Genomic DNA, 20,271 nt, shown 5'->3' with positions numbered 1-20,271 from the left:
CAACTAAATTGCAATTTTCATTTTCCTATTAACATTTTTGTAAAATCTAGCTTCAGAATTAGGTGGTATTTAATCTAATAAAAACAGGGAACCTGGCCACCTTGGTAAAACAGTCAGAATCAATCGCACCAATTATATCTGTCCATCAGTCCAAATCAATGTTGAATTAGTTCCTAGGAAAAATTATCAAATCAATTTAAACCATGAGGATACATAGCAAATAATCCATATGGAGACTCTATTGTTGGATTTTTTATGAAGGTTCTGTCCAATGACAACATGAATCTACAATGAGAACTAGGTAGCAGCTGGTCAGCTACCACTGATGGAAAGACGGTTAATTTGACTGGCTGAACTCTATTGAGGTTACAAATTTTAAGTTGTAACACCACCCATAGAAAATAGAATTCTAACCATCATCCATGATATGGGAACAGATCCAGCTGATTAAGTTTGCAAATTGAGCTCATGTCCATCATGTAACCACTCTAATAAATATAATAAACAGTTTCCAACATCAAACTTTGAGGTTAAGCATGTTCGACAACATTCATGAACCCAAGCCATTAATATAGTCTTAGAAACATGTCTTGAAATACCTTGAAAGGAAAAAATGCAAGTTTCGTGCATTAAACAAGTACCATGGCTACAAAATACACTAATCACACAATCAAGGTGGTTGTGCCACCATCCACCTCACCAAACTAGATGACCATCAGTGTCCAATATATGTGCAGGTGGGAGGAATTGATCCATATAATCCATATTCCCATAATATCATGACTGAATATCCAAGCAAACCAAAACTCCAATTCTATAATTGGTTTTCTCCTTTCCTTTCTGTTTGACCCAGTTTGTAGATCCAGGTATTAATTAATTAGTAGTCAAAACAAACGCATTATTTCAATGTATTGCCAATTTCTTGAGGTGCTGAAAGGTTCGCTGTTTAATCCACTGTCGATCGTATGGCAGGTAAGCCTGAATTGAGTGGTCATAGCTGCAGTTCCAAACCAAGTAGCATAAGCATCAGTTTCCATACTTTTTTTCCAGACAAGGTACCAGATCTATTACCTCGATTCTATGAGTAGGGTTGGAAATGTACCAGGGCAGATAACGCTGATCCAAGGACAAAGCCAAAAAGTACAATGGACAGGATTAAGCAGCATAGGCCAGCCACCATGACTCGAATACCATCCAATCTAGCCCTAAGTATGGCCAGATTTGACTGGGCTAGGAGCCAAATGCTGATATTTATTTTCTAACACTAGTCCAGAAAAGGAATTACCTTTCCATTTGTGAAATAGAAAATAAAGATAAAACTAAGATACCTAACTCGTTAATCCAGTTTACAACCAAATGCAACCCAATTGTGTTTAGGTCTTCCCAAAACTGATTGAAAATAGTCAGGTGTGCTCCTTGGGGTGGTTTCAATCCACTCCTACATTACAAGTTAATTCTCTTGGAATGCACAATAGATCCTCCCCTCCCAAACATACACAAACACACAAAGAAAAGAAAGAAAAGAAAGAGAGAAACCATCCGACAGAATGCCAAGGCTATGACAGTAGCCACACTCCATATAACCAAGTTTCTGACACAAGATATAATAAATGATCATATCCCGGTATGATTCATTTAATGGTAGGACCTTACTTTGATGTGCTGCCAACTCACATATCAGCAGTATATATGCTCAAGCTATTTCCCTTAATCAAACCTTAAGACTTTCCCAAAAAACAGATGCAAAAAATAATATAATAATAAAAGATTGTTAGTTGGGAATTATATTGAAAAGTAGGTCAGAGTTGTCAGACATACATTAATGCACTCAGGTCTGCAAGCCCATCAATGAAATTGTAGAGATCAGCAATGTCATAAGTAATGTTTCTGATGGCTGGATTGAGTTCCTTAAGCTTCCTCTCATACAGTGCACAGATACCTGTCCATGGTAGATAGAATCATCATACTGTCCAAGGTTGATAGATATCATAATATCTACTAAAAGCAAAAATAAAGAAATAGGAACCAAGGGTTTCCTTGATTAAAATCTAATAAGAAATAAGGGAATTTGTTCAGAAATTCAACTACCATAGAGATGGATTTCTGTAACTGCTAATTAACAACCAAACTGACAGCCCAACTACTTGGAATTTAAATATCTAAAACCCCTAGAACTCATGACTAATTGAACCATTTAGTTTAAAATTTAAACTTTAAAGCTCCTACTTAAAATTCAAATCAGTTGACGTGAATAAAACTCTATCAAGATCTAGCAGAAAAACCAAATGGGATGGGTAAAACCAGGCAAAAACAAAAATGGAAGAATGTTTTGTCAGTACAGAATCAAACCTCAGTCAAAATCAATTGCAACCCATTTGACCAAGAAATCCAAACAAAAGAAAGGTACAAACAAATCCAAACGGTACAAAGATCAGCCAAGAACCAAAGGTAACCATTTTATGTACCAAATCCATGAATCATATACTTTTTACAAGTACAGAAAATTTATGAAAAGACAATCCAATTCAGGACTTTACATTTCAGATACTGATGTAATGATCCAACATGAAGCACAGGACAGAAGTAAATTTCACAAAGCTGAATCTTGTCATGCAATGTAGCCATGGAACAACACATAGAAAGATCTTGGTGAATTTCCTTGGTGATAGAGTAATCTCCATTGGCTATATTCCTCAATATTTAGTTCCAATATGTGCATAGAGGTGTCCAATAACTTTTTTAGGGGGCTAGCAAGGGCGGTGGTTGTTGTTAGGTGCTCTATAGTCCTACAATTAGGATTTTCTACCTCTTTTCTTTTGGTTGGGCTAAGGAAATAAGGGGTGGTCATGCTGGTCTACTGGTCCTTTTAATTTGCCTTTCCATCTACATAAATCCCTTGGTTGCAGCATTAGGCATGCCTGGCTGGCCATACTTTACCACAACAAGACATAATGTTCAACTACAGATGGTTAAATGGTGATGTTTGTGTGCCAGTTTCCTATTTCTGATCAGTGATCACACTACTTACACGTCATGCATCAGAAGACCCTGCAACCTTGCATCATACCTCATACATTTTAAAATATTGCAACTAAGCAGGTGAATGGGAAGACAGATATCCTAAGTTGATTCAGGAAGCCCTCCTTTGCCGTTTCTAACCATATATCAATTATGCTAAGCTGTGGTAGTAGGGTATTGAAGCCCTCCCCATTCAGATTTGAATGCATGTGGCTTGATGTGGATTTTTTTATTACGGGTTTGATGGAAAATCCGTGGAGCTCCATGCATTTTGAGGGGTTGTCTAGTTATGTGATGGGCAGGAAATTAAAAGAGGTGAAGGATAAAATTAAAAAGTTGAATAGGGGGTATTCAAAAAAAATGGAAATAAAAAGGAGGAATGTCTTGCAACTCATAAATCTTAGGATAGGGATGAAGAAGCTTGGGCTTTAAGTGTGAAGGAGAGAAGGGAAAGGAAGCAGCAAAGCAGCTGTTTTCCTAAAAGACTGTTTTCTCAATATGTTGGTGATATTTCAGATTTCATTGATAGGCTAAATTTAAGGTTTAAAGTTTTAGAATATTATTACAAACTTTCCGATGTGTTTTTAAAATCATTATAATTTTTTACAAATGCTTTCCTAAAAGAACCATGGGGAATTGGTGATTGAATAATCAGCTTACTATTTTGATATTATTAACTTACTAAGTCATTATAATTCAAAAGAAAAAGTAAATTGCATATATAACTACAAAAGAATATTCTCAAATTAATCAAAACATATAGTAACAAAAATAGAAAAAAAAAGTGAAAATTGCAAGTAATTGACATATTTAATGATGTGAAGATGGCTAAAAGGATAAAATGGAGACAGAGAAAGACACCATTAAAGTCTCTCAATTTTCTCCTATTTGATTTATATAGTTCTTTGCTATGGTATTTTTAGCCTTAATTGTGCAATTATATTTATTCTAATGATTCTTTGAAGGTTTAATAATTAGTTCCATAATTTTAATTGTGCAATTCCTTGAAATCCAACCTCAACCAAAGCATCTCCGCCTCATCATCTGTCTAGAGTTCATGATACTTTTTACATCCAAGCTACCATCATCGTCATAGTTTTCAAGGCACCAAAGCGAGGCTAGGCAACAAGGGGGGCGCCTTGTCGCCTAGTTGCCTGGGCGGGTGCCTAGGCGATGGATTTTTTATGTAGAAAACATAGTACCATAACCATATTTCCTTAATAATTATTCATAATTTTCATAATAAAAGTATATTCATGTTAAAGTATAGAAAATCAACATATTCATGAGTGTTTAACGAACTGAACCTGTTGAGAGAGCTGAGAAGAAGAAGAAGTGGAAGAAGAAGAGAGGAGAGTCTGATGTGTTCGAATGGGCACAGTTCATCAGCTGGCCCTGTTCACTAATATAAGAGCAATACATAATTTACATGAAAGGACCAGGATGCCCCTGATTAGTGATGGGACACCCAGTCTAATAAAACACAAGATACAATTAGGCCCAGTTACTAAGGCCCATTAACTAGAGACTCTAATACCCAGCCCAGACAAGAGAATAACAACATATCAGCCGAACCAACACTCCCCCTCAAGCTAAGCATGGATGTCAATCATGTTTAGCTTGCCCAGTAAGTCCAAAAATTTCACTGTGGTTAGCCCTTTAGTTAAAACATCTGCAATTTGCATCTCTGAGGGAGTGTAAGGAATGCAGAGTTCTCTTGTGACTATTCTTTCTCTAACAAAATGGTTGTCTATCTCAATATGTTTTGTTCTATCATGTTGCACTAGGTTATTTGCAATGTTGATAGCAGACTTGTTGTCGCAGTACAACTTGAGAGGACACTCAGTCTTCACTCCCAGTTCACCAAGAAGAATTTTAAGCCACAACAGTTCCGCAACACCATGAGCCATAGCTTGATATTCTGCCTCTGCACTAACCTTGCAACAACATTTTGTTTTTTACTTCTCCATGTAACTAGATTTCCCCCAACAAAAGTGCAGTAACCTGAAGTCGACTTTCTGTCACCCACAGAACCAGCCCAATCTGCATCAGTATATCCTTCAACTTCAATTCTATTGTTTTTTCTGAACAGAATCCCTTTCCCAGGGCAAGACTTCAAATATCTGAGGATTCTTTCTACAACCTTCATGTGAGGAATTTTGGGATTGTGCATAAACTGGCTGACAACATGAACGGCATAAGCAATGTCGGGACGAGTGAGGGACAAGTAAATTAACTTCCCCACTAACTTCTGGTATCTCTCCTTATCAGGGTAGTCCTCTCCCACTGTCTCCTGTAGACCATGATTCGGTTCTATTAGAGTATCTGTTGGCCTGCACCCCAACATGCCTATCTCTTGTAGAAGGTCAAGGATGTATTTCCATTGACATATATAGATGCCCTCTTTGGATCTAGCAACTTCTTTCCCTAGGAAGTACCTCAGTTGACCCAGGTCTTTGATTTTAAATTCAGCAGCTAGGACCTCCTTCAGTCTGTTGATCTCCTCCCTATCATCCCCAATAATTACCATATCATCTACATAGACGATAAGAGCAGTAAGTTTCCCATTCCTCTTCTTTATAAATAGAGTATGATCTGCCCCGCTTTGAGTATAACCACCTTTCTTCATGGCTCCACATAGCTTCTCAAACCAGGCACGAGGGGACTGTTTAAGGCCATATAGTGCCTTTCTCAGTCTACACACTTTTCTGCTAAATTCATAACCTGGTGGAGGATCCATGAATACCTCCTCATGTAGATCACCATTTAAAAAAGCATTCTTCACATCCAGCTGATGAAGTTCCCACGAGAAGTTGGCAGCTAATGAGAGTAGGACTCTGATAGTGTTGAGTTTTGCTACAGGAGCAAATGTTTCTTTGTAGTCAACTCCTTCCTTTTGAGTAACCCCTTCGCCACGAGTCTAGCCTTGTATCTTTCAATGGACCCGTCCTCCCTATGCTTCACGGTGAACACCCACTTGCATCCAATAGTACCTTTCCCTTCTGGTAGATCTACTAGTTCCCAAGTCCCTGCTTTCATCAAGGCATTCATTTCTTCATTCATAACCTCTTTCCACCTCGGGTCAGACACAACCTCAGAGTACCAAGTAGGAACATGCACAAAAGAGAGAGCAGACACAAAAGAACAATAACTATGGGACAAGTGTGAGTAAGACACAAAATCCGCAATAGGGTATTCGATAGTACAAGAACGAGTAGATTTACGAAGTGCAATTGGAAGATCCAAGTCAGAGGAATTGATAGGATTACCTTGAGTTACTGCGACAGGTTGATCCGAGTCCAATCGGTTGTTGTCATGAGTTGGAGGGCTCTTCTTCCTTCTATTATAGGTAACTCCAATATCTTTCTGCTGCCTGTTGGAGCCTTTAGTAACATTTTCCACATCACTAGTAGTAGTTGGGCCAATGGGAGCCTCACTAGATTCACCTAGGATACCACAACTAGGAGGATCAAGAGGAGAAGATGGAAGATCTGAGGCAGAGAGGGGCACAAAGAAATGGGGAATAGAAGAATCAATCGGAGGGTCATCTTCCATCCTACTAGTCTCCCCCTGAAGAGGATCCGAGGAAGATTGAAAGTAGGATTGAGACTCAAAGAACACCACATCTTTTGTGACATAGCTCGAGGATCCAGTTTTGTCTTCTTTGGATCCTTGACATGTATGAAACATACACACCCAAAGGCCCTTGGCGGAAGAGAAAAAACAGGGAGATGAGGGCAAAGAATCGAAAATGGAGTCTTCATTCCCAAGACCTTAGATGGCATTTGGTTTATCAAATATGATGCAGTGAGGATTGCCTGAGACCAATAGCCTTTTGGAACCTTGTCCTGAAATAATAAAGCTCGTGCAGTCTCCAATAAGTGTCTATTCTTGCGCTCAGCAACCCCATTCTGTTGAGGGGTACTAGCACAAGATGACTGGTGAATCATTCCACATCCTCCATAAACAAGTTTAAGGATCTTTCGAAATATTCAGCAGCATTATCTGACCTGAATTGCTTGATTTTCTTGCCAAATTGTGTTTCAATCATTTTGCAAAATGCCATGGTTACCCACAGCACTTCATCTCGTCTCTTTAATAAGTAGATCCATGTGCATCGAAAATAGTGGTCAATAAAACTGATAAAATATCGATAGCCATCCACAGAAACAATGGGAGAAGGACCCCAAACATCAGAATGCACTAAGTCAAAAGGTGTTTGAATTTCATTACTAGAAGTTGAGTACACAGTTCTACACTGTTTTGATAGTTGATAGACTTCACAAACTAACTTTCGACTTGACACAGGTTGAAACAATTCCGGAAACAACATTTCCAATGACGAGAACTGTAAATTAGTCTAGCATGCCACAGGTGCAGCTTAGATAATGACTCCACATTAGATTGACCACTAGTAGTAGATGTTTGAAGGGCTGAACTGATGTCTGCATCCAGGTAGTAGAGGCCTCCTCGCTCATGGCCGCTCCCAACCGTTCTCTTCGTCAAACTTTCCTGAAAAACACAATGGGTAGGAAAAAAGGTTATGCTATAATTCAAGTTCTTGGTAAGTTTTGAAATAGATAAAAGATTTAAGAGAGATTAGGAACATGTAAGACAGATTTGAGGGAGATGTCCTTGCTTAGGTCAACCACTCCTTTCCCAGATATGGTAGAGAGGGAACCATCAGCAACCTTCATCTTGTCTTGACCAGACATTAAATGATAGGAAGAGAATAAGGAAGACACGTGAGTCATGTGGTCAGTTGCACCGGAATCAATAATCCAGGAGGTTGGATCAATGGAACTAGTTGCACTAAAGGCTGAAACAATACCTGATCTGGCAAGGGAGGTGGAAGCAAGAGAATTTGTCCTTAGGCAGGCCAGTGCCCGGCTAATTACCTCTACCTCATCAGCTGTGAAATCCATAGGCCCATGTCCTTGGGAACCGGTAGTCTGTCCCGAAGAAGAGGAAGCAACTGTGCATGAGTGTTTGGAACCTTCATCACTGTGACTTGCTGCTAGGTTCCCACTTGCCAAATGGCCCTTCTGGTGCTTCTTCTCTTTCCTCAATGCTGTTGGTTTCAAATGAGGGTAGAGAACCCAACTGTTCTCTTTCACATGTTTTTCTCCCCAACAATGAGTACACCTCAGGTGTCTCTTGTCAGAGAACTTGTTCCCCCTTTGGCTTGTAGAAATGAGAGTTGAATGTTCTATAGACTACTCTACTGCTTTAGTCTGGGCATCAACTTGCATCTCCTTTCTTCTCACCTCTTCATTTCTCACAAGATAGTAGACATGATGTAAATCAGGCATCTCATCTCTTCCCAGAATTTGGGACCTTATGTTCTCATATACCGGATCTAGGCCAGCCAAAAATTTGAATGCTCTACCCTCTTCAACTTGTTTGTCGTGTTTCTCCTTATCTCTAGCATTCTCCCAGTCTATGATGAGGTGGTGATCCAGATCTTCCCACAATCCTTCTAATGTAGCAAAGTATGTAGCAACACTCATGTCTCCCTGCTTCAGGGCAGCAATATCTTAATTCAGTCTATAGATTCGGGCATTATTCTTTTTCTGCCCATACATCTTAGACACCTTCTCCCATATCTTGGCAGCTGTGGAGAAGTGTTGAACCGTCCTAGCTACCCTGGGAGTCATTGAAGCAAACAGACAGGGCATGACTATAGCATTCTCTCTTCTCCAAACAGCATATTCAGCACTCCCTATTTCGGGTTCTTTCTTCTGCCCGTCCAAATAGCCTATAAGATCCCGGGATGTGATAAAGAGCATGGCCGAAACAGACCATTCCCTAAAGTTGTATTCATCAAGTAACACACTTGTTATTTGTAGGCTGTGCAAATTAGAGTTCTCCAGATTAGAAGACCTCCCACTAGTCCTAATATCTCTAGAAGAAACTTCCCCAGATATGGAAGACATCTTCTCCGACTTGCAAGAGTACCAAAACTGTCACACAGGTTATGTGAAACCTCTTCAGACTTCCGGACCTTGCAGCACTGTACCTAAGGGTCTGTTTTAGGGCTGTAATACCCTTCCCACTCTGCTGTACTGCTCCACTCACTACTGTCGCAAGCTGCCACTTACAGTTGAAGTGCCGAGCCAAAAAAAAAAACTCTGCTGTGTTTGGCCACTGTTGCCGCAACCCTGACCTAGCTGTTGTGGTTTCTACCACACACCAATCACTGCTATCGCAGGTTAACCTTCACCCACGAACTGCTCTAGGACTGCTGAAATCAGTCCTCTCTTCTAGATCTGTTTTACACAGATCTCACTTAGCCGAATGGCTACACCTTGCTCTATGTATCTCTTAGGGCATCAGCTACTGGGACTAACTCCCCTTGGGCCCTACAACCAAGGGAAACCTTAGGTATAAGTTCTGCTGTGTTCTACGACCAGACCTAGGGTTTCTTTGCAGTACCAAGATAGAAAGAGAAGTGCGAGACAGCTGCTGTAACCAGGCGAGAGAGGTGTTCTACGACCAGACCTAGAGCTCTGATACCATGTTGCCGAACTGAACCTGTTGAGAGAGCAGAGAAGAAGAAGAAGTGGAAGAAGAAGAGAGGAGAGTCTGATGTGTTCGAATGGGCACAGTTCATCAGTCGGCCCTGTTCACTAATATAAGAGCAATACATAATTTACATGAAAGGACCAGGATGCCCCTGATTAGTGATGGGACACCCAGTCTAATAAAACACAAGATACAATTAGGCCCAGTTACTAAGGCCCATTAACTAGAGACTCCAATACCCAGCCCAGACAAGAGAATAACAACATATCAGCCAAACCAACAATGAGAAGAAAAAGAAAGAAAACAAAATTCAAAAAATATAGGGGTTGAACCCTTATTTTTGTTATAGGAAAAGAAGAAAAGTAGTAGTAGTGCTTGGCGATAATAATAAAAAGAAATGTGTTGATTAGACAAAATTTTAAGTTCTTCCTTACTTATTGGTTCAGGTTTTGAAGTCTTTGAGAGTTCAATACAGCATTTACAATGTTTGTATTGATTAAACCCTAACAAGTAAGAAAATAATAAAAATAAATTAGTATATAAACACACAAAATAAATATTTAAGTTTAATAGTGCCTATTTTATAATTATAATGTCAAAAATAGAGAATAAAAAAGTATTTTGTAATACATAGTACAAAACTGCTCGCCGATTAGGTGAGGCAAACCTCAAAGGGTGCCTTGTCACCAAGTGGGCTTGACAACTATGATCATTGTTCTCATCTATCAACTTTTTCCTTAAAAATATATATCCCATAATGTTGTCCTCTCTCATGGATAAATGTTGCAGTCCTTAGTCTTTGCCCCATTCACATTGATACATGCAATACCTATAAAACCACAAATTTCTTTTTTTTTTTTTTTTGAAACAAGTAATGTGAGAATTTCATTAAGACAAAAAAAACATGTACAACAAGGAGCTGACACAGGGATTTACAAAAACTGCACCAGCAGAACTATACCCCCAAACCCTGATTTACAAAAAGATTCCCAACAGCAAAAAAAGAACTAAAATTTCTGTCCTTGAATGCATTGTTTACTGCTAACCAAGAAAACATTTTTCCCAAAACTTTCTGAAACACTGTGTCTGAAGAGCTGTGCTGCTTCTTGAAGATCCTAGCATTCATCTCCTGCCAGATGCACCAGAAAACTGCAGGAGTCAGGTTCCAAGCCAACTTTCCCTCTTTAGTGAGACCTTTGACTCTCCAACTCTTCACAAAATCTGCTACTGCTTCAGGGCAACAGCTGTTCACCTCATACAAGTTCTTGACTTTATCCCAAACCTCACAGGAGAAACCACAATGAAGTAGCAGATGGTTGACTGACTTAGTGTGGTTCTGACAAAGCACACTGACAGTTGTGTCCAGCAGCATACCCTTCTTTTCCAGATAATCCCTAGTAAAAATCCTGTTCAAGTAGGCTGTCCAGACAAAAAACGCCACCTTTGTGGGCACACCCTTACACAGAGAGGTTGTTTCCAAGATTTGAACCCCGCTCACCCAGGTTGCAATGGAGCAACCCAACCATTGCACCAAGGTCCACCCTCAAACACTTAATTTGAAAGTTAATTCATCAAAACATAGCAACACTCTAAGTGAGGTGCATCTAGGTTCAGGTGAGGCAAGCCCCAAGTAGGCGATCAAGACTACAATCAGCCTTGAATTCTAATGGATTTCAGATTAGGAAATGTAGAAGAAAAGTAAGGAAAAGAAGAAAAGAGAGGAGAAGAACAGGAGAACACAAAGGTTTGAAAGGAGGGACAGATTCTAAATTGATCTGCCGCCGCCACTCTCTTAGTATTTATAGGTTATGTTCAGTACATAGAGGAAAGGACGGATCTGCCCTTAATACTTACATGACAAATAAAGCAAATAACAAACTGAAATAACACGCTGACCACCAACTAACACTAACATGACTGAAACAAATAAGTGCACATACTGTCCTACGAACACAGTGGGGACCACAGTTGTGGGGCCCACATCAGTGTTCTCAACACTCCCCCTCAAGTTGGGAATAGATATTTATCATTCCCAACTTGGATAGGTCTGCCTCTAACTTCTTCCTTGGTACAGCCTTGGTTAGGATATCTGCGAGCTGCATGTTGGATGTGATATACGGGAGACACACTTCCTGTGATGAGACCCTCTCTCGGGAAAAATGTCGATCAACTTCGATATGCTTAGTTCTGTCATGCTGCACTGGATTGTGAGCTATATTAATAGCCGCTTGATTATCACAATACAGCATCAAGGGCTTCTCATAATCAATACCCAACTCTTCAAGTAGTGATCTCAGCCATAGGATTTCAGCCACTCCGTTAGCCATCGACCTGTATTCAACTTCGGCACTAGAGCGGGAAACAACACTTTGTTTCTTACTCCTCCAAGAGACAAGGTTACCTCCCACAAAGGCATAATATCAGAGGTAGACCTCCTGTCATCAGCACTCCCAGCCCAATCAGCATCTGTATAGACCTCCACCTTCATGTGATTATCGTTCTTGAACAGTATACCCCTACCCGGGCATCTCTTTAAATATGCTAATATTCTCTCTACCGCAAGAAGATGAGTAGTTCTAGGGGAATGCATGTACTGGCTGACAACACTAACTGCATAACTGATATCTGGTCGAGTGAGGCAGAGATATAGGAGCTTTCCAACCAACCGTTGGAACATAACTTTGTCTTCAAGAGGCTACCCGCCCTCTGCACTGATCTTGTGATTCTGTTTAATGGGTGTATCAACAGGCTTGACACCTAACTTTCCAGTTTCCGCCAACAAATCTAGAACATATTTTCTCTGAGAGATAAAGATCCATTCTTTAGATCTAGCAACCTCAATACCCAAAAAGTACCGTAGTGCACCAAGATCTTTCACCTCAAACTCTTGATGAAGGAGCTGTTTGAGGGACTCAATCTCACTACTATTATTTCCTGTCACTACAATATTATCCACATATACAGCAAGCAGGGTCAAAGAGGAGTCCACCCTTTTAATGAACAGTGTATGATCTGACTGGGCTTGTACATAACCAAATTTTCCAATGGCTAGTCTGAATCTATCAAACCAAGCTCTAGATGACTGCTTTAATCCATACAATGCCTTATTCAGTCGGCAAACCTTCTTACCTGTCTCTGTATCATAGAATCCATGAGACAACTGCATGTAGACCTCTTCCTGTAAGTCTCCATTCAGAAAAGCATTTTTAACATCCATCTGGAACAAGGCCCAAGAATAACTTGCTGCAAGGGATAATAGAACTCAGATGGTGGTCATCTTGGCTACCGGGGCAAAGGTCTCCAAATAGTCTATACCATAAGTCTGGGTGAATCCCTTTGCAACCAGCCAGGCTTTGTACCTTTCAATGGAGCCATCAGCATTATGCTTCACAGTAAATACCCATCTACATCCAACTGGCTTCTTTCCTTTGGGTAGGTCAACTAGCTCTCAAGTGTTATTTTTCAATAGGGCATCCATTTCAACTTGCATTGCATCTTTCCACTCTGGAACTGATAAGGCTTCTTGCACAGTTCTGGGAATAGGGACATTGACAATGGAAGTGAGATAGGACCTGTAAGAGGGAGATAGGCGATCATAGGATAAAAACTGGGAAATGCAGTGAGTTGTAGATGTGGTGCAATGTCGTTTCCCTTTACGGATGGCAATAGGGAGGTCAAGGTCATCCGCAGGAGGGGAAGTGGCAATAGTGGAAGGTGTCTCAATGGGCCCTGGGACTGTAATACCTGGATCTAGAGCCGTAGAAGGAACTGGAGCTGGCCTGGACTGCCGATGACCGAGATCAACCTGCCTGCATCGCCTGTGATAGACTTTCAACTCCTGATCCCCCTGACCACCCTCACCATTACAGCCCTCACCATTACAGCCTTCATCACCCAATGGAATAGGTAGAAGAACAGCCTCAGATGTGTTAACCCCACTCTCACTGCACTCCCCCTGAGGAAAAAGACCCAAATCCCCACTCTCACTGCTCTCCCCCTGAGGAGAAACCCTAGGATAATAAGGTGTCTCCTCAAAGAATGTGACATCCATGGAGACAAACTTCCTCCCGGAAACAGGATCATAGCAACAATAACCCTTTTGAGTTTGTGCATAACCGAGGAAAATGCATTTGGAGGCCTTAGGGTCAAACTTGGAATGATGGGGCCCGAGAAGCTGAACGAAACAAGTACAACTAAAGGTTTTAAGAGGAACAGTAAACAACTCCTCGTCTGGGTATAGAAGTGTAAAAAGGGGTTTCATATCAAGGACCCGGGAAGGAACCCGATTAATCAGATATACTACCGTGAGGATAGCATCACCCCAGAAGCGAATAGGTACATTGGAGGTAAACATAATGCTTCTAGCCACCTCCAAGATGTGCCTATTCTTCCTTTCGGAAACCCCATTCTGCTATGGTGTATGAGGACAAGTGCTCTGGTGAATAACCCCATGATTAAGGAGGTAAGAAGTTAATGGCTTAGCAAAGTATTCCTTTGCATTATCGGATCTGAGAACTTTGATTTTGGCCCCAAATTGGGTTAGAATCATCTGATGAAAGTTTTGGGTCAGAGCGGGAACCTCATCTCGAGAACGCATTAGATAGACCCAAGAAAAACGGGTATAGTCATCAACAAACAACAGAAAATATATGTACCCACCCATAGAAGGGATGTGATATGGCCCCCAAACATCAATATGCACAATATCAAAAGAATTATTACTCCTTTTATTACTCAAAGAATAAGATGTTCTACAATGTTTGGCAAACTCACAACTCTCACATCTCAACTTCGACATCTCAACAGACTCAAATAAAGCAGAAAACAGACTCTTCAAAGACCGGAAAGATAAATGACCTAATCGATTATGCCAAAGCATAACCGCACTCACAAACTAAGAAACAAAGGACTTCTTATCCACTAGCTCTTCCCAACGAGAACTCTCTCCGAGCAGATAGATCCCATTCGTCTCACGGCCAAACCCAATCACCTTCCTCGTCTCCAAATCCAGAAAAACACATCAGTCGGGGAAAAAGGTTACTGAACAGTTCATATGTTTGGTAATACTATTGATTGAAAGCAGGTTAGTATCAATCTTAGGAATATGCAAGACAGAAGATAGAGAGATGGTATCAGATAACTTGATGTCACCCTTGCCAGAAATGGGAACAAGAGAGCCATCAGCAATGGATACTTTATCTCTACCAGAGGATAAGTGATAATGTAGTGAACAAGGATGGCAAGCTAGTCATATGGTCGGATGCACCTGAATCTATTACCCAACAGTGTTCAGTATTACCTAGAACTGAAACATGGTAGGCTGAGGCTCGAGTACCTGAATGTGCAAATGCAGATGTGGCAGGGGCTCATGGTGACTGAGATGGCTGAGCTGAATTCCCAACTTCCTTTTCCAACTGTATTAGGGCAGCCCGAACCGCGGCTAAGGTCTCTAGGGGTGTGCCTTTTGTGCCTGAAGAGGATGCTGAATCACTATTCACAGCCACATGAGCATTACCCTTCTTATTTCTCAGTTTTGCTAGGACCAAATGAGGGTGCAGCTTCCAACAAGTATCTTTTGTATGCTTGGGTTTCTTGCAATGTTCACATACCATATCCCGTTTGTCTTCCTTCTTCTTGTCCCTTTCTGTATCACCCCCTGACTTAGGTTTAACAGATGTCAGGGTTGGGGAAAAGGGCTGAGGTTGCATCATAACTTTCCTCCTGGTCTCTTCACTATGCACCAGGGAGTATGCTTGAGAGAGGGTCACACTATCTCTGGTCAGTATTTGTTGCCTCACAATGTCATAATCTGAATTCAGGCCAGCCAGAAATTCAAATACCCTATTCGTCTCGACTTGCTTTCTATAAGTCTGTGCATCTTTGGGACTTTCCCACTCAAGAGTCTCTAGATGATCAATTTCATGCCACAAGGATTTCAAGGTAGAGAAGTAGACAGAAACTGGTTTCTCTCCTTGTTTAAGACTATTCACTTCACACTTCAGTTCATAGGCTCTGGCAACGTTAAGGGGTTGGGAATAGGTTTCTTTCATAACATCCCATATCTCCTTGGTTGCCTTTGCCCACAAGTAATTTCGGCTAATATGTGGCTGTATAGAATTACACAGCCATGTCATAACCAAGTAGTTCTCTCGAACCCACTTGGTATACATTGAATCCTCCTTGGAAGGTTCTTTCACATCTCCCAAGAGATAACCTAGTTTTCCCCTACCCCCAATAGCCATCATGGCTGATTGGGCCCATTCCAAGTAGTTTGACCCGTCAAATCTCACAGTTGTAATCTGAAACCCAGTTTCAGATACACTACCATAACTGTTGTTCCCAAAACTACTTTCTCCCTGATTTTTAAACTCCATTCTTGGTCAAGAATCAGTAGTTACGAACTATTAGTGTTACTACAACAGAAAACAGCACTTGAACAGTCGATCACAATCAGAAATCAGTATGGAATCAATGCAGGTCTGATCTGAAACCAATCGGCAATCATAGTAGATGCATGAAACCAGTGTAAATCTGATCTGAAACCAATCGGCAATCACAGTACCAAGCAGTCCGTACAAGTTTTCACCCCCTAAAAGAGCTCGGAACCAAGAGACAGGTCTGAAACCAGTTTAGAGAGCAATCTGAGATGCTGGAACAGAATTAGGGTTTTAATCGTAGGTCTGAAATAAGTGCTCAGCCACACTTTCCAAGGGGTTCACAGTTAGGTCTTGCCATAGGGTCAATGTGAAACCCTAGAATAGATCACCTCTGAGAGAAAACCCTAAAAACAGTTCGGTCACTCCTTCTAGATAGGTCCAACCTATCTTGACTGATAGCAATCTCTAGAAAATAAATAAGACTTACCTAGAGAATTCTGTTCGCTACCTTCCAACGTTGCCTGAACCCTAGCCTTCTCTGATTCTTCCTGATTACCAACACTCTACAAGCCGTGCCAAGTCTTCGAACAGCTGCTAAACTCTTTTGATAACCTCCAAGAATCAGCCAACGAGCACTTCTTTATAAACTTCCAGCCCTAGATATTTCTCATGTGGTCGGCTAGACTAGACTCACATGAGTAACCCTAGATAGGCTCTGATACCAAGTAGGCGATCAAGACTACAATCAGCCTTGAATCCTAATGGATTTCAAATTAGGAAAGGTAGAAGAAAAGTAAGGAAAAGAAGAAAAGAGAGGATAAGAACAGGAGAACACAAAGGTTTGAAAGGAGGGACAGATTCTAAATTGATCTACCGCCGCCACTCTCTTAGTATTTATAGGTTATGTTCAGTACATAGAGGAAATGACAGATCTGCCCTTAATACTTACATGACAAATAAAGCAAATAACAAACTGAAATAAATAACAACTGAAATAACACGCTGACCACCAACTAACACTAACATGACTGAAACAAATAATTGCACATATTGTCCTACGAACACAGTGGGGACCACAGCTGTGGGGCCCACATCAGTGTTCTCTACACCCCACAAATGAGCCTTACCTGTGAGCCTAGGAGTGCCTTTTAAAACACTATGACCACCTTATTGATTCATAATCCATAAATGTTCAGTTTGGTAATCATGGTATTTATAAGCTCTTAATATTTTGAACATATATACAAGGATATAGTTCAAAGAATGATATTTGATACCACCCATGGCTTGGCTTATCGATTCATAATCCATAAATGTTCTTGTTGCTCTGTTCTGAGATGTCTGCATCAAAATAATGGTATGCCTATTGGCCTGCATATGACAAGAAAAGACAGCCACTCAGAACACACTAAACTACAAGAAGTTACAGGTTATTATTTATAAATTTCCAATTCTAAAACAGGAAAAAAGTTGCGGAATATTTATTTTCTGAAATTCATGGCTAAGAGACAAGTAACAAAGAGGACAATTTGATAAATGGTTTATATTAATTAGTTTGCTCTGATAGGAAATAAGTTCAAGATGGGAGAACAAACACAGACTCGGCCACCAACTTTGGTTGGGTGCTAACTCACTCTATAGTCACCTAAAGAACTTCCATGTGAAGTCATACCAATGATGCTCTATGTCATGTTTACTTTAGAAACATACAGCAAATAAAATCAATAATTGGTGCCAGACCCACAATTTCATTCCAAGGCAAGTAGAATCTCTGCATTGGTAAGCATCCCAAAATCACAATATCAAAAATCAACTCTTCACATGTGGTGCTAGATGTGGACGTGCATTTCAATGAACTTTTTGTTTTATAGGACCGGTTACACAAAAAACAGAAAGAACATTAAAAGAAATAAAACATTTCAAATGTAAGAGTATCCAAACTTATTTTAAGGAATGGACTTCATTTAGAGCTCCTACTGTAGATAAGATTGTTCTTGAATGTACAAAATGCTAACAAATATGTTTGGTAGATAAGAGTGTGGAACTTTTGTTTGACTAAAATACCCCAATGTTTGAATTTGATTGCTCTCTAATTGTAAGGACAAAAATGTAATTTGAACAACCATGTTTCTCTTTATTCAAATCCCTCTCATTAAGTCTTATATTTAAGGTATTAACTCCTATTAACATTCATTGAATCCTATTCTTGACTACAACACCCCTTTTTGAATATGGTCCCTCTCTAATTGTGAGGGCACAAAATGTAATTTGAACTATTACATTTCTCTTCATTCAACTCCCTCTCATTAAGTCTTATATTTAAGGTATTAACTCTCATTTTTTCATTGAATCCTATACTAATTAACCATATCAAAAAAAAAAATAAGTGTGACAAAGAATAATTGTCTTTATTGGTGATAGAAATAAAATACAAATTTAAAACCAACACAGAAATGGAGTTTTTTTCCTGGTTGGTTGCAAGTCAACAATTCAACCTTTTTGGGTCAAATACGTAAACCCTTGATGTCATAATTAAATAATAATAAAAAGGGAATAAGAAAGATGAAACACACAAAAGTATAAAAAATACAAAAAAAAAAATTGTAGAAAACATTTGGGCACATCTCTAATATCGTATATTCATCGTATTAAACAAAAATAAGTGTGGCAAATAAGAATAATTTTTATAGACATAGAAATATAAAAAAATGTAGAAAATTTTGGAAAAATATACTTTACTATCATCATCATGTGCAAAGCATGTGATAATAAAACTGTCATGTGCAAAGCACGTGCACACTTACTACTTACTAGTATGCAAAATGTACATATATATCAACATCTTCTGGTGCTTTGTCTATTTCCATTTAATTATAAACTGTACAAACATCCCAAATGCCTTTTCTTTTCTGCACTTTATCTTTCAACTATCTGGTCTTCTTTTTATTGATTCATTCCAGAAAGCAGGAATTGAGGAAGTAATGCCACAGCCTACAGGTTTTTTTACCATCGAAAATACCAAACACACTTTCATTGAGATTATAGGAACCGAAAATTAGATACATCTCTGCCTCTTAGCTAGATGAAGGGCAATAAACAGTACTTACTGTTACACAAATGACTTACAGAGCATAAGAACTAAAACAGAAAAGGCCCAACTGTTTCAGATGGATTCTTTGTTAAATACAACAAATGAATAAAGTTCCTATAGAAAACTTCCTGCTTGCACAATCTATTCCTACAAAAGCAACATGAAGCTCGGTATAACCAAAACACTGCAAAAAAAAAAAAAATACCTTTATTGGATTCCCAGGAATCCCAAGAATGACAACACATGTGCACTTCCCCCATAATGTACCAGCAACGAACAACACATATCAACATTTTCAGCATATCAAGTCACATTAAGACTACAATTATCTCCATTCTCTAATTCAAGTGCAAACATGGAAAATCACCTAGCACCCAAGCACCACCCAAAAAAGTTCCTGCACCTACACTCAGATAAAGACCACTGTCATCAAACTAGGAAAAGATCGCCCTATTCAAAACTAATACAACTTCCAAATAAACCACCAGGCACCAACACTCAAAGAACTCGTCTTGTAGGCCAAACAACCATTGCAATTCACCCTCCTCTAATTAAATTTTATTTTATCTTCAAAAAAAAAAAAACAATTCACCCCCTCTTATAAACCCGTTCTCAGAATACCACCAATCAGTGTTCACTATCAAAAACCCAGAAAGTCAAGCTCAACCATGAAGTTTTGGTCATTCAATCATCAAAAAAATCATTGCAGAAAAACCCAAATATGCAACAGCTTAACTGATTCTTCATTTACGAATAGCAAAAATCCCTAATTTCCTATAATAGTTGGTGATTTACATACTATTTCCTGATTAAAAGAACACAAAGCTGAAAAAACGGAAAAAGAGAATCACTTACCATGTTGAGCGACGGACGGAGATCAAAGAGAGAGTGTTTGTTGCAGAAATTGGATTCTACGGAGAGAACGAAGAGAGCTTGCTATGGGATTGCGTCTTGCAGACAGAATCTGTCACACGACACGCCTGAAACGCAAGAAAGAAGCAGATTCCATTCCCTCCACCTAGAGTCCAAAGACCCCATAACCAAAAGTTTCCTTTCGTCTGCACTTTCTGGAAACTTTTGTAAAACACCATGAATTTTACAATATTCATGATTTTCCCCGCAGCTATTTTAGTATTTTCGAGAAAAGTGCTTACGTAAAAATGCGGCAGGCAGCAACGTCATAGTATTTTCGTCCCACTGAAATCAGAGAGTCCTGCTGAAGCTGAATGGCTGAACCGCTGAAGTACAAATATCAAAAAG

The 20,271-nt window shown here is 39.7% G+C and overlaps 1 protein-coding gene across 1 annotated transcript; it reads right to left on the bottom strand.

Moving 5' to 3' along the window:
• Window positions 1–447: 447 nt before the first annotated feature.
• On the bottom strand, window positions 448–20,114 carry LOC104609177 (enhancer of rudimentary homolog). Its single transcript, XM_010275416.2, has 4 exons — window positions 19,867–20,114; window positions 17,198–17,291; window positions 1,819–1,939; window positions 448–997 (listed from the first exon to the last, which is right to left on the bottom strand). The coding sequence occupies exons 1-4, from the start codon at window positions 19,867–19,869 to the stop codon at window positions 904–906; spliced, it is 312 nt and encodes a 103-aa protein (XP_010273718.1). The 5' UTR covers window positions 19,870–20,114; the 3' UTR covers window positions 448–903.
• Between the last annotated feature and the right edge of the window lie 157 nt (window positions 20,115–20,271).

This window comes from Nelumbo nucifera, chromosome 8 (genome assembly GCF_055504915.1).
Source record: "Nelumbo nucifera cultivar China Antique chromosome 8, China Antique-T2T, whole genome shotgun sequence".
Classification (NCBI taxonomy): Eukaryota; Viridiplantae; Streptophyta; class Magnoliopsida; order Proteales; family Nelumbonaceae; genus Nelumbo; species Nelumbo nucifera.
This window is presented reverse-complemented; position numbering and strand designations above follow the sequence as displayed.